General features: G+C 54.6%; 5 protein-coding genes across 5 annotated transcripts; 4 read left to right on the forward strand and 1 right to left on the reverse strand.

Annotated features, from left to right (window-relative positions):
• Positions 1-444: 444 nt before the first annotated feature.
• Positions 445-2,791, forward strand: CGCA056_v005127 (Sterol uptake control protein 2; the record flags this gene model as incomplete). Its single annotated transcript, XM_037320381.1, has 5 exons — positions 445-741; positions 794-821; positions 875-1,620; positions 1,677-2,476; positions 2,536-2,791. The coding sequence occupies 5 exons, from the start codon at positions 445-447 to the stop codon at positions 2,789-2,791; spliced, it is 2,127 nt and encodes a 708-aa protein (XP_037181066.1).
• Positions 2,792-3,380: 589 nt separating this feature from the next.
• Positions 3,381-5,047, reverse strand: Mob4 (MOB kinase activator-like 4; the record flags this gene model as incomplete). The annotated part of the gene is made up of 2 exons (XM_037320382.1): positions 3,381-4,727; positions 4,832-5,047. The coding sequence occupies 2 exons, from the start codon at positions 5,045-5,047 to the stop codon at positions 3,381-3,383; spliced, it is 1,563 nt and encodes a 520-aa protein (XP_037181070.1).
• Positions 5,048-5,668: 621 nt separating this feature from the next.
• CBWD2 (COBW domain-containing protein 2) lies at positions 5,669-7,018 on the forward strand (the record flags this gene model as incomplete). The annotated part of the gene is made up of 5 exons (XM_037320383.1): positions 5,669-5,864; positions 5,914-5,925; positions 5,975-6,071; positions 6,123-6,627; positions 6,689-7,018. 5 exons carry the CDS (start codon positions 5,669-5,671, stop codon positions 7,016-7,018), a joined length of 1,140 nt encoding a protein of 379 aa, XP_037181069.1.
• Positions 7,019-8,984: 1,966 nt separating this feature from the next.
• On the forward strand, positions 8,985-10,601 carry not2 (General negative regulator of transcription subunit 2; the record flags this gene model as incomplete). Its single annotated transcript, XM_037320384.1, has 6 exons — positions 8,985-9,106; positions 9,210-9,667; positions 9,718-10,045; positions 10,093-10,296; positions 10,349-10,490; positions 10,545-10,601. The coding sequence occupies 6 exons, from the start codon at positions 8,985-8,987 to the stop codon at positions 10,599-10,601; spliced, it is 1,311 nt and encodes a 436-aa protein (XP_037182074.1).
• A 758-nt stretch (positions 10,602-11,359) lies between these two features.
• On the forward strand, positions 11,360-12,109 carry CUE1 (Coupling of ubiquitin conjugation to ER degradation protein 1; the record flags this gene model as incomplete). Its single annotated transcript, XM_037320385.1, has 2 exons — positions 11,360-11,638; positions 11,789-12,109. The coding sequence occupies 2 exons, from the start codon at positions 11,360-11,362 to the stop codon at positions 12,107-12,109; spliced, it is 600 nt and encodes a 199-aa protein (XP_037182075.1).
• Positions 12,110-13,772: the final 1,663 nt, after the last annotated feature.

Here is a 13,772-nt window from a genome sequence, read left to right on the forward strand (position 1 = left end):
GCTCAACAAGTAAGCTTTCGCCGGCTACTAGCCATCACCTCGTCGAAGCAGTGCCCATGCCTTGGTACAGGGACCAACAGTCTGTCATAGGAAACCATAGGTCTGAATCGCTCGTCCAAGCTCCTTCACCCCTCTATCTAGACAGATCAGCCTCTCAGAGGATCGGGCACCATCGACCCCACGACTATTTTCCCTGACAACTTTAAGAGACCCGCAACTTGGCTCGCTCGGCAGAATCCGCTTAACCTAGTATTTTCCAGCGCAATTCGCACCGTCATCCCGTGTTGCCACCGGCGGTCCCAAAGGGATACAGCTCCGTCATTTGCGCTTGTGTGGACAGAGCGTGCCAACTTTGCGGGAAACGTTGGCACACGCTCCACACTACGTTCCCGTCCCCTTGTCTCCCACTCGAAATCTAGACACCAATCACCTACAACCGCGACCATGGGGGACTATTACCACCACTTTCTCACCTCCATGTCCGGAGTGGCAGCCAGCCAGAACATGAGTCCACAGGATACCCATTCTCCTCAATTCCCCGGCGGCCAGATGCCCATGATGGGCGGCGCAATGCCGGGACCTTATCCCAACCTTGGATACTTCACTGGCTTTCCCGACCCCGTCGGGCTCAGCGCCCCCAAATCCTCCCGCAATCGAAGAAAGTCGGCCCCCGGTATTGACCATGTCAAGCACCGCCGCACAAGGTCAGGCTGCTACATGTGCAGAAGTAGAAGAGTTAAGGTAGGCTCGTGAGTCCTGCGCACTGCGCTTGTTGTGCTAATGACCATGACAGTGCGACGAGAGTCGGCCGATATGCGACAGTGTGTAAGCCCGGAACGAAATAGACAACCCGAAATAACTAACATGATCGCAGGATGTCGCAAGGGCAGCCGTGAGTGTATATACCCAGAACCTCCAGCAACCAAAGGCTCGGCAGCACAGACGGCAACTTCGAAAGAAGGCAATGCCACACAGCAAGCCAGTCCCGACTCTTCCAACGATCCAGAGGATGGAGAGGAGGACACAGAACCCGCCGGTCTTGACACGATTATTGACGAAGACGAGGGTGACGAAGAATCTCCGCATAAACACTTCGCAGGCCCCAGCAGAAGCAGCACAGCTTCTTCATTCAGCCTTCAGCGCTCTGGAGGAACCCGTGGAAGCTCCGAAACACCCTCGCATGAAGGAACCAAGAGTGCCTCGCCCTCGGCATCGGTGGGGACCTCGAGCAGTCAAGCTACGACTACATACGCGATGCCAGATCTGGGAGTGCTTTCTGTGAGCGGCCACGTCGATTGGTCTCATCTTCCCCTCGACATTCGACAACACCTCGAGTACTTTTGCGAAAATATCACCCACTATCATTATTGCATGCTGGCCGACGCACAAGAGGTGTTTCGTACACATCTTCTAAACTATGCGTTGCGAAACGAAGCTCTGCTTTACGCGGTCGTTGGGTTCGCCGCTTACCACCGCACAATCCAGGACCCTGACGGAAAGATGGAGGACTTTTTGAAGTATTACAACAAGAGTGTCATCTTATTGCTCAACTCTCTCAAGAGAAGAGAAAAGCACGACGTGACGACTCTTCTTACCGTGCTCCAACTGGCGACGATCGAGGTATGGAGTGTCAAGGACATTGGGATCCAGGAGTTAGCTAACAATAGGTCAAATAGGAGTACTTGGGCGACTGGATCAATCTGATGGGTCACCAGAAGGCTGCGTATGAGATGCTGGTACACCTATTTTCTCCCGAAACCGCCAATCATAGTCCAGTTGGCCGCATGATCGTGTCTTGGTACGGCCGATTCGACATCTTCATCGCCCTCATGGGCGGGTTTCCGACGATGCTGCCGAGGCAGTGGTTCACGACAAACGTCGAGTACTGCGATAAACAGGCTGCTGTGGACGAAGACAGCATGCATTGGAAATTGGAAGCAGAGTCTGGCAGGCTCAGGGTTATCTCCAGGGATATGTCAACTTTGTTTGCGCGAGGGAGCAGGGGGCAAATATCACCGGAAGATTTCGCCCTGGAGCACGAACGGATTCAAAAAGCGCTTCACGACTGGAAAGACGGCTGGGACCACGAGATGACCGACCCGGCCAACTTCGTGACGGACTTCAGCCATGCGCGGCCGCTGACGGAGGAGGACATTGTGGACCCCTTTGCGCCGGGCATCCTATACAACTTCCCAGCTTTCGCCACAACGATGCTCACCGGCGAGTGGAACTCTACGACGATGATGCACAAATGCCAATCGCCAACGACAAAACGGATGGAGCTATATCAAGAACTGATGGGCCACGCGTACGCGATCTGCCAGATCTTCGAAGCTGTCGAAAGCTGGCCCTCAAAACCGAAGGGCAGCCTCATCACAATCCAGGCATGCGTTGCTCTCTCGGCCTTATTTCTGCCGCATGATCCCAAGCATCACATGTGGATCAGACGCAAATTCGCGTTGTTGGAGACCATGGGGTAAGTTGCCACCCTTGACTAACTGTGCAGTCTCTATGGCCGCTGACAATGAACAACAGATATATCCACCCGATCACTCTGCGATCCAAGATGGCCGAGCTGTTCCAGGAGCCGTCCTGCGTGCGCTGGTGGCTGCCTGACGACGACGGATTCACGCCCATCCTCCAGAGTGTTCGCACCTTCGCGGATGAGCGCAATGCTAACGCGATATCGACTCAGGCGGAAAACCTACGGGAAGTGCGACACATTTTCGCCAAAATGCAGATGTATGACGATCCGTCAGCCCAAGGCGGTCAAAATCCGGCAGCGGCCTGATGTCGGACTCAGACATTATTTGCATCAAAACTTTCCTCGAGCCTCGTTTACGCACAGCGGATGAAGACAGTGATTCGGTCCTGTCCAGATCTGGCCCAAGAAGGCCAAGAGCATTGTCTAGCCATTCGATTTATTCACCATATCCATGTTGCCCATAAACCCAACCTTACCCGTTTCCCCCTTCTTGCATCTAGGCCATGTCTTGCGTTGCGGGCCACGCAATCTGGCGTTTTGTTCCGTTCTTCATGAGGAGGCTCACTGTATCATACATAACTTGACCCCCTTATCTTCGGCACACTTCCCGCCTTTTTCTTGAACATCTTTTTTCACCTTCAGTCCATGAGCGAAAAACAAAAACAGTCCCGCTAGACATAGACATGGTCTTGTTATATTGATACACTGTGATTGGTTGTCACCCATCACACTATTATAAAAGACAAAAAGTACTATACATCATCGTCCTCAATTCATAACAAGAGTATGCCCCCGCCTCTAGGGGGAGCAACTGCTGCGTGGCTCAACCAGGAGGAAAACATGGATGGCGTTTTTACCGTGCGCCCACTTCCAATAGTTAAGACACCAATTAACATCACGAATCATTCTTCTCCTTCGTCTCGGCCTCTTGTTTGGCCTCGTCTTTCTCTGATGCCTCGTCTTTGCTGCTGTCGTCCGCTGCGTCTGTAGTCGCCTTGGTGGGTTCCTGGGCAAAGTCATGCGTGCTGACGTCCTTATCAGCCGCGTCGTCTCCCCTGGTATCGTCTGTCTTTTCTTCCTTGCTAGCTCCATCATCTGTTTCCTCCGTCACGGGCTCCGCCTTCTCTGCTTCTGTCGTCTCAGAAACCTCGTCGGCCTCGTCGTTTGCTGGCGATTCGCCGGCCTCTTCCTCGTCCGCCATCACAACGGTCTGGTCCGCATCATCCAGTGACTCATCCGTTTTTTCAGGCTCCGCCTCCCTCTTGACCTCTTGCACCACCGGTGCTTGTTCCTTCTCCTCAGGAGACGGGACGTCCTCCATTATCTCCTTCTCCACTATGACAGGCACGTCTGCAACCTCGGGCTCCTCCTCGACAGTCTCCGGCGCGGAGATGTGCATGTCGCGCATCTTGCTCGCCACGTCGTTGTTGTCCTCTTCGTCGGCCTCCACAACGGTCGTGACCGCACTGCCAACCGAGGGACTAGCCCTGACGTGGCGTCTCGTAGCGGTCCGGCCCACGGGCTGGAAATTGTCGGGATCCTCGCCCGGAGCAAGGCCTTCGCGCTGGGGAGGCTTGACGATTGACATGGGCAGCTGCTTCTTGTCGGTGCCATTGCCATCCGGCACGGCCGTGGCAGTCTCCAGGCCCTCGGCCTCGGGCGGCAGCTTGTAGTTCTCGGCGGGGAGGAGCTCGTACATGTCGCAGACAGTCTTGAAGAAGACGTACAGCCCCGTCTGGCCCTCAATGGTCCAGAACACGGCGCGATGCTGGAACCAGGCGTGGGCGAAGATGCGGTGCAGTCTTCGGAAGACGTTGACGAGGTTCTTGACGGCGACGCCCTTGTTGTGCACATCTGACAGCACGACGAAGCGCGAGGGGAAGATCTTTGGGTCGGTGACGATGTTGGCAGCCCAGTCGAGCGTGTGGCAGCAGTAGTCAATGGCACAGCAGCTCTTAGGCTGCTCGTGGACGGCGCAAAGGAACTGCCACTCGGAAGCACGCATCTCGGGACAGGTGGCGGCGCTACAGGGCGGGGAGTCGAACAGAAACCCGACGATGAGGGTGTTGCATTGCGAAATGAGGAACCGGCACAGCTCGTACAGCCAGAGGGTGCGGTCGATCCCGGGCGGGGGGGTCGCGAGCTGGATTGCGGTCGTGCGGTTTATCGGGGTGCTGTTGCTGTTCGTGTGGTAGTAATGGAGGGCTGCGAGGTGCTCTTGGAGCTGGAATGCCGAGTCGAGCTACATATCCACGATGATTTGTTAGTATGAGGACGGAAGGCGCACGCAGCGTAGGCGCTTAGGGGGGTCTGGTCTTATCACGACCTCGGCCGGCAAGTACAAACCTCATTAAGGGGGACCAGCGGCGGCCCAGCTGCCATATCGGCTGCCTTGGTGCCCGGATGTATGCGGCGCCTTGAGTTGGCGTCGATCAGTGACTGCTCCATCGGGGAAGCCTGGCGATTTGACTGCGCGCCCATAGAGGGGGATTTGGGGCCGATCTGGATCTCTGCGGGCGGCGGTGGGCTGGGCAGCCGGGGCGAGCTCGGCGCCATTGACATGTTGCGAGAGCAAGGTATACGAGAGGCGATGCTTGCGAGCGAGAGGGAGGAAGACGAATTCGTGTCGGGAAGACTTTCGCGGGAAGATGGTGGGAGTGTGGTGTGTTTTGATCGGTGGTGATGGTATCGTGCGAAAAGTCGACCCGAGACGGGCGGCTGGAGCTCTCCAAGTCACACAGACAGCCACACACACACACACGCCGTGGGCACATTGGATAGAGAAGGTACCTCAATTTGGGGGCCAGAGCTTCCCGCCCAGTTCAGGTCGGACAGAGCCCCTACAAGGCTTAGTCAGGATCTGTCCTCTTTTCCCCCGGGGTGGCCAATATTACCTTAGACTGTCGAGTGGGGCCAGCCGACGTCAAATTCGCAATTGGCAGCGGTACGTACCTTGGTGTAGCCAAAGCTGCAATACCTCATCTCAGTCGCCTGCTTCACGTCTTGTACGTAAAACACGCCTTTTCAACGACGATCATAGACGTGCTTTGCACAAAACTGCGGACTCAAGTTTTCTCAACCTGGGTTCCGAGAAACAAACCTAGACCGTCATAACTCAGATTTGCACTTACAGAAAGACTACTGGTCCGAGCACAGTCACAGGGTTCCCCTCCATTCTGCACCATGGATTTCGACGACGATGCCCCGCCTGATCTGGTCGAGGCGGGAACTGTCGTCGATGACGATCTACCACCGTCTGACAAACAGATCAAAGTTCCCATCACCATCGTAACGGGATATCTGGGTGCCGGAAAGACGACATTGTTGAATTATATCCTGACTGCTCAGCATGGAAAGAAAATTGCTGTGATTATGAACGGTTTGTCTCATGACTTTGCCTGTTGGGTTTGGAATCTAATGTTTCGCAGAGTTTGGAGACTGTCAGTCAAACCAACTAAGTGTATTGAAATGATGCTAAACCTAACCAAGCACTCGATATCGAGAAGTCTCTCACTGTCAACAAGGGCGATGAGCAGGTTGAAGAGTGGCTTGAAGTTGGCAACGGATGCATATGCTGTTCCGTCAAGTAACTGTTCCCATTGAGACACGTGCCTATCAGACATACTAACCTTTGAAGGGATACTGGTGTCAATGCGATTGAATCCCTCATGGAAAAGAAGGGCGCGTTTGATTACATCCTCCTCGAAACTACAGGTCTTGCGGACCCTGGTAACCTAGTGCCCCTCTTCTGGGTCGATGATGGGTTGGGCAGCACCATCTACCTCGACGGCATCGTCACGCTTGTCGACGCCAAAAATATCCTTAGCAGCCTCGACGACCCCTCCGGCAAGATCGAGCTCGACGACCAGGAGGACGACCATGGCCACGGTCCGCTGATGACTACAGCGCATGTGCAGATTTCTCATGCCGACGTCATTGTCATCAACAAGGCTGATTTGGTGTCCGAAGAGGAGTTGGCGCGTGTTCGGGCCAGAATCGAGTCAATCAACGGTTTGGCAAAGATCCATGTCACGCAGAAGAGCCAAGTGCCGAGTTTGGAAGGCTTCTTGTTGGATTTGCATGCGTATGATCAGGTCGCAGAGCTCGATTTGGGCCAAAAAGGGCACAGTCACCTGGACTCTGTGCGTTCCTCCGAGATGGATATCACGCTTTGTTTGAAGATCCTCACTGACATGGCCGCAGACCATCTCTACTGTCTCGATACCCGTGCCTAGATTGGGACCTAGTCAACTTGCCAACGTCGATAAGTGGCTGAGAAAGATCCTCTGGGACCGCCGCTTACCTGGGGATGATGAAACAGTTCTCGAAGTGCACCGTGCCAAGGGTCGGCTTTCATTCGAGAATGGAGACGTGAAGCTCATGCAGGGTGTCAGGGAGATTTTTGAGATTCTTGACTCGCCCGATCCGACGCGTGAAACGGTGGGAGAAGGCAAGATCATTCTGATTGGAAGGTATCTCCAGGGCGTAGACTTTGAGAAGAGTCTTTTGGAGACTCTCAAGTCGGATGCATAGAAATAGAAGAACTTGCAAGCCGAAATCATGATAATGGTGCGCATGTCAAGGCTAATGCGTCACGTCGTCGACATGTACAGTGTTTCGCTGGCCAGGAAAGCAGCGAGCGTCACCCAGGTCCCAACAGCCCGATCTCATCATTTTAGGTTCGCAAACAGATTGTGCACTCGAATCTACAGCAACTCTTCCAGGTACGTTGCCTCGACGTGGTGGAACCAAGAGCAAGCCTCCATGCCAGAACCACGGCCCTGGCGTAATGCTTCTTTGTTGGATGTAGCTTTGGGTACACAGCAGGCGGTACGAGTCCTCTCTCAATGCTGGTCGAGTCTGCAAACGAGTGATGCAGATGGTCGGCAGCTAGGAGACATCTGCTTACAAAAAGACAATCGCTTTCAGGAAACGACTGACTGCTGGCGGTGATGAGAAGCACAGCCCGGCAATCAGAGCTCTCGGGTGATGTCGTCTCCAGGCACCGAGTGCCAGGGTCATGTAGCCAGACATGGGTCACATACTGATACGCCGTGGGTGAACCAACGATGTTGGATGCTGCGCCCGCAATAGACTCCGAGTCTGGACCCTTCAGGTCATCATCCCATGTACTCGGAAAGGAAGCGATGTCAAAAAAGGCTCTAGAGCGTGTAGCGCTTGCTCGCACTGGCTGCAGGGGTTATGGAGGGGCTCTGGGCGCACAGGCCATCGGGTCCATCTTTGACCGGTCTTCCGTGCGTTAGCGTTGACTGAGCCACTCGACCTCTCGACGCCTGTACACCAACAATCCCCGTAGAGCCTCATCCGTTGGTAGCTTCGTCGACAAAAATAATCTTTCGAGCGAATCCGACCCATCACCGATCCGAATTGAGCCCCGAGCCAGCCCCGAACACGAACGTAACTACGCGATTCTCGATTGCGACCATACAACTCACGAGCCCTAATCATGAATCGACCAGGTAGGCCAGATCCTCGCCCATCTCCTTTCAGCCTCGGGGGTACCCCGCCGTTTGCATGTCCATCAAGGCCATCTCCATCGTGCCTGCCAACACGAGTCCCCCTCGACTCTATATCCTCCATATGCCTACGTAGGATGCTGCGATAACGCACGCGACTTGCCCTGCCACTCTCAACCTGCCCACGAGACCCCGCCATCGCCGTCCAACATGGGATCATCAGGCTCTGCGCCAGGGCAAACAGCCGTAAAACGTAGACTGGCAAACAAACGCGCGACCTCTGCCATACATTTTCCATACCATTCAGCCCCGAAGCCAGTGGAATCTCGTTCAAAACAAAGCCGCTTTCCAAGTTCTCAAAGCTGACAATGGGGTCCCAAGTAGGAGCAGTTCCTCAATCACTGCGAGGCATACCGACAGGCTTTGGTGGCCAACAGCAACAGCAGCAGCAGCAACAACAACAACAACAAGTAGGAAGGGCAGTGTCAAATCGGTTACCAAATGGTAAACTAGGTAGGAGGACAGCCTTTGTCCAGGCGCAAGCACGTGCTGGAACATCACACGGATAAAGAGAGATCGCGACGTTAACATGGTGTGCTTGGGATCTGTAGGAAGTAATGGCAGTGGATGGGCATTTGGTGGAGGAGTGCCTATGGGAGGTGCTGGATTGCAAAATCCAGCTCGCCAGCTTGGAGGCAATGTCAGTTTTGCGCAGAGCTTAAGCGGGTCGCAACCGGCAACACCACTGGACCTTTCGTACGTTCCTTCCCCCTTCAAGCTGAACAACTTTGCGCACACCCTCCCTCTCGTCCTTGTTATTGTTGTTGTTGTTATCGTTCCCTCTTGCACCCTTTCCCACTCCCGGGAGCCACCCCAGCACTCGCACCTGCATTTTCGTCCTCAACCCACGATCACTGGGGGCAACAGCCATACCAGACAACAGACTCGCCTCCTGCTCCGCTCTGCCAGGGATCATTGTACTACCAGTCTTGTACCCTGTAGCCCTTCTTCTCCTTTTCATCATGGTCAGCAAGCGCAAGCGCATTTTGCTTCAGAAAAGCAGAAAGCTGAGGGACAAGATGGAGTCCAAGGAGCCCTCATCTGAGGATCACCCCAAGAAGGGCTACGCCGAGGTTTTGAAGACGTAATTTTATTTCCCATGGCCTCTCCTCTTCTTTTCTCATTTTTCTTCTATCGGTGGATTTTTACGTTTTTTTGGATGGCGTTGGTGCTGACTTTTGAAGTAGCGAATTCCCCTCGCTTTCCAACAACGCCCAGATGAACAGCAGCGGCCAAGCGAACATGTGGTCGTCAACGGCTTCACGGAACTTGGGCAGTGGCCCTGTGCCACCGCGGAACCAGTCGACACCGTTGTCTGCTCAGAACGCTCCGGAGGAGCTCTTCACTCCGACTTCAGCTCGCCAAGGCGGATTCCGGTTCGGTACTCAGAACAGCGGAGGAGCGGCGACCCAGGCGCCGTCTAACCCGGCGGACGATTTCCCACCGCTGAACCGTAACGCGAACGGTGAGATTGGCGGCGAGCGCGGTGTCAGCCTGATGCCCTCATTGGGCTTTGGCAACCAGGCAAGCGGCGTGGCCGCTGCGATACCTCCTAGTCGTGGTGCAGGAAACGGCCTGCTTAATGCTCTCTCCGCGAACAGCAGAACCTCAGATGACCGTTCACCATCTGCCGCCAGCGGCCAAGGTGAGAAGAATCATAATGGCTCACATCGCTCTCATACTCACACATACCAGGCCAGTCAAGATCACAAGAAGTGTCTGTGGATGACAGTAGACAGAAGGGAAGCGCTTTCCGCGATGAGGCTTCTGGCGATAGTTCATCTCAGTCTGCCGAGAACCGCAATCCTTTGGGTGCCATCGGCAACGACTCACTCACCGGCAAGGGCAAGGAGGAGAAGGACGGCCAAAGTCTGGAGGTGCAAGATCCTTTGGCTGGCCTGGCACCTATCGACAAGTTCGGCTTGAAGGGCCTGCGCATGTTGATGACCAACTACCCCAGCTACGGAGCGCTCATGCAGGGAATGGATCCCAACGAGTTCGGTCTCAACGTCAACTCTTCAGAGTAAGGGACCCGAGGATGTATGATGTGACCTCCTGCTAACTGGACAGACTCATCTCAACCCAGATCTACTCTCTGTTCGATGACACGCCTCCCCGACCCGCGATTCCCAACGTCCGCCTCCCTGAGTGCTACAAGGTGACGAATGTGCAGCCCATCGAGACAAAGATCCCGTCGTTCAACGAGGAAACCCTCTTTTGGATCTTCTACAGCTGTCCTCAAGACATCAAGCAGCACCTGGCTGCGCAGGAATTGTGGGGATATCCGTTTCCTCAACTTACCAGTACCACTGCTAACTCTCTGCAGGCACACACGGAACTGGCGTTGGCACAAGAAACTGCACTTCTGGCTGACCAAGGACGAGCTCATGATGCCCGCTAGCCTTGGCCCGAACCACGAGCGCGGTTACTACATAATCTGGGACACTATTAGCTGGCGTAAGGAGCGGGTACGTCTCACTGTTTACCCCACAGTCCTGCAGAAAACTAACAAATGGACGCAGAGAGAGCTTACTCTTCACTACGGCGACTTGGAGACGAACTTGGCACCGGCAGCATAAGGTGTTCTGTTTTACTGGCTTCCTCATCAACTTGATGAGGCTCAAAACGGCTTGATACCTGGGTAGTTTACCGAACAGGCGTTGAGTCATGTGGATATGGCATCGTTTTACAGGCTTCCGGACTGAAGCAGGGGCAGAGGGCGATAGGCCTTCATGCTTTGTGTGTATGATTCACTGATCATTGGGAATTACGGCGGCCGTCAACGAAGGGAAATAAAAGACGCTGCCGAATCTGCGAAGCACTCTCTCAGTTCCAACCGTAGAATGTTCCTTTGAGTGCCTGTCGAAGCAAGACAGATTTGTTGTTGCCCATGTTGAAGCGGTTACTCAGGCGGCTCTGTGGGTGGTAGCATCGCTTGCAGGCAGGACCGGGACGCTGAAAGTTAAGTGCCCCGTGCGCTCCTTCCCTGTGCGGAAACCTCCGGCTTCTTCGCGCCACATACCTCCTAAGCTCCTAGCCCCCTGCTCCCTGAGCAAGGCTGATGAGCTCATCTCCATAAAAGCTGCCAGCTAGGTAACTTACCTAACTACCGCGAACAACGTACCTGTCCCGATCGCATACTTATCACGCCCAGCGGCGATTCGGACCCCCCCGCCTCTGACTTCATCAACGAAACCCACGTGAGGCGAGCGAACAGCATCTTTGCCAACCGAGGAACGTAATCACCGGGGTATCATTGCACGCACCATCTCTGACCCCTCGATCGAAGCACTCCGGCCAGTCCGGCAAACAACGAATACGCCCTCTCCTCGCAATCATGGCGAACGAGCAAATCTCGCTCCCGTATCTGATAGTGATACTGCTTGTCACAGCATTTGTGATACGGTTCCTCTTCTTCTCGCCATCACCGCCACCGTCGGCATCGGCATCCCGGCAGAGCGCGGCATCGGTGCTGCGCACGCGCGAAGCTGCAGTCGAGAGGATACAGCAGATGTTCCCCCAGGTGGATCGACGGACGATTCTATGGGATCTGCAAAGGAATGGAGGCAACATTCAGGCCACGTCCGAGAGGATCTTGGCGGGACGCATGGAAACGGTAAGTGTCCATTGTCTTTGAAAAGTAGACTGGGCCACGATGCATGGGCAGTTGCTGCAGAGAACTGTTGTGGCACCGAGGTCGCGATTCGCTGGTTATGGACATGTTCAAAGGCAAAGCGCATTGTGCTGACCGAGATACGTTCAACAGCCCCCGGTCACCTTCCAGCCACCTCCTCCGCCGGGAACTAGCCCAGCGGCAGCAAGCGCCGCCACCGCAGCAGCCTCCAAGGCCGCCGAGAAGCCTTCGCAACCTGACTTGATCACGAGATACAAGCTGCAAGACAAGATCGCACAGCAGCAGGCGGCAGCGGCAGCAGCGGCCGAAGCAGAGAAGGAGAGGGGCAGCAAGGGATGGAGTTCGAACCGAGATGAGAGGCAGGCGTTGTTGCAGAAGCGCAGAGACGAGATGATTCTGGCGGCGCGGAGGAAGATGGAGGCCAAGATTGCCGCGGAGAAGACATCAAGCTAATAACGTTTGTCTGAGTAAACGGAGTTTCTTGTTAGGGAAACAGGACGGAATGAGATGGGGCAGGAAGAGCGCAATCTGCATTTGAGGGGTCTGTACACATTCACATTACTCACAGTCACAAACGACAGCAGATATAACATCTTTCAATTCAGTGGATAGCGTTGAAGGAAGACGAACATTATGGGCGTGGGGTAGTGCTACACGTCAAAGGGATGATGTTCCCGTTGCCATGTTCCCCCTGTGATTTCGCAGGCGGGAATACCACATGGGTGCTCTACCTCATGCCTAGCGGGGATCGCCTCGAGGGAGGGCCGTGGGGGCGCGATGATGGTAGATGAGATGAGCATGTGCTTGCCGACAAGTACGACTCAGGATCCCAAAGAAGTAGGGACCACCAATGCAATGCGATGTTGTACGGTAAACGCTCACAACTAATTCTCCTTCGAAGTCAACCATCTTGGCTGCTGTTGCGACGATGTTCTGCTGACCTCCTGCAACTCACCCATCACTCGAGTTTATGTCAGAGACTGGTTTGACAGCAACTCAAAAAAGTATGGTTGCAAAGATCACGTTGGACAGTCCCCCCCATCTATTTGCTGGCTTGTTTGTTTCATTTGCTGGTTGCGAGCGCCAAAATGCTTATCGAATGCCCCCCCAATTTGTTTCATGAATCAGAGTTGTGTCACCTTCCTTCAGCCACATGTTCAACTCAAGTGCCAAGTGAGGCTCTCGCTCTCGCGGAATGGGAGGCTCAGTTGAGTCAATTGAGAGGTGCCTAACAGAAGTATGTCTCACTGGGCTATCCGGGAGGCCTGGCTGCCCTTCGCAACGGGACCCGATTAATCTTGCGTCTTGTCTTGCACGTGCGTCTCTACCGGCCCCCTCCGGTTCTGCGCATTCGTGTTCTCTTATCTTTCATTTTATACAAACACGTCTCCCATCAAAGTGAGGTGTTTGAAAATGACCTCGTGGGGGTTGAGCGTAATGGACAGGAATGTGAGTTTCTCAGGCAGGTTATCTCTGCTGGCGTCATTCAGGGCATCCGTCGCGCGCGCGCGTGCGTACGCATGTGCTCTTTTGTAATCAGGGATTCGGTGGTCTCCAGCGGAACACATGAGCGATTGTGAGCCACACGCAGGACCCAGAGACCCAGTTTCGTTTCCACCTGGCAGCAGTTTAAATGTGCTTGTGTGCCTCGGGGACGAGGTCGGCGGTGGGGCTTGACTTGGGTGCAGCGGTGTCGTTGTTGTCCTCGGGCCTGAGAAAAAGTACTATTACAGAAGACACGTGGGGGGCGGGTTCCCCTTCCTTTGGTGTCGAGTCTAAAGTTACACCGCCCTCTGGAAGAATATTCCCTTGGGAAAGCCGGAGTCGGATCCGGGTCATACAAAGAAAAGGAATAGAGACACTGGGAAGCGTTCCATCAAAGGGAACACAAATATGGACACCCGACGTCCTCGCCCTCTCTCTGTTGGAGTCTAGTTCGCTGGACGTGGTTGGCCGACGGTGCCCCGATGCGGCGGGCTAACTCTACTTGGCGCCGATGTCAGATCCCACCTCGAGGTACCTACTGAGAAGGTGTTTCGTTTTGCGGTTTCTCTGAATCCTTCTGACTGGGCCAGTGCACGCTTCTTGACTGATGCCGAGAGCATTCGACATTGTT

Source organism: Colletotrichum aenigma (genome assembly GCF_013390185.1).
Source record: "Colletotrichum aenigma strain Cg56 chromosome Unknown KSG_Cg56_contig03, whole genome shotgun sequence".
NCBI lineage: Eukaryota > Fungi > Ascomycota > Sordariomycetes > Glomerellales > Glomerellaceae > Colletotrichum > Colletotrichum aenigma.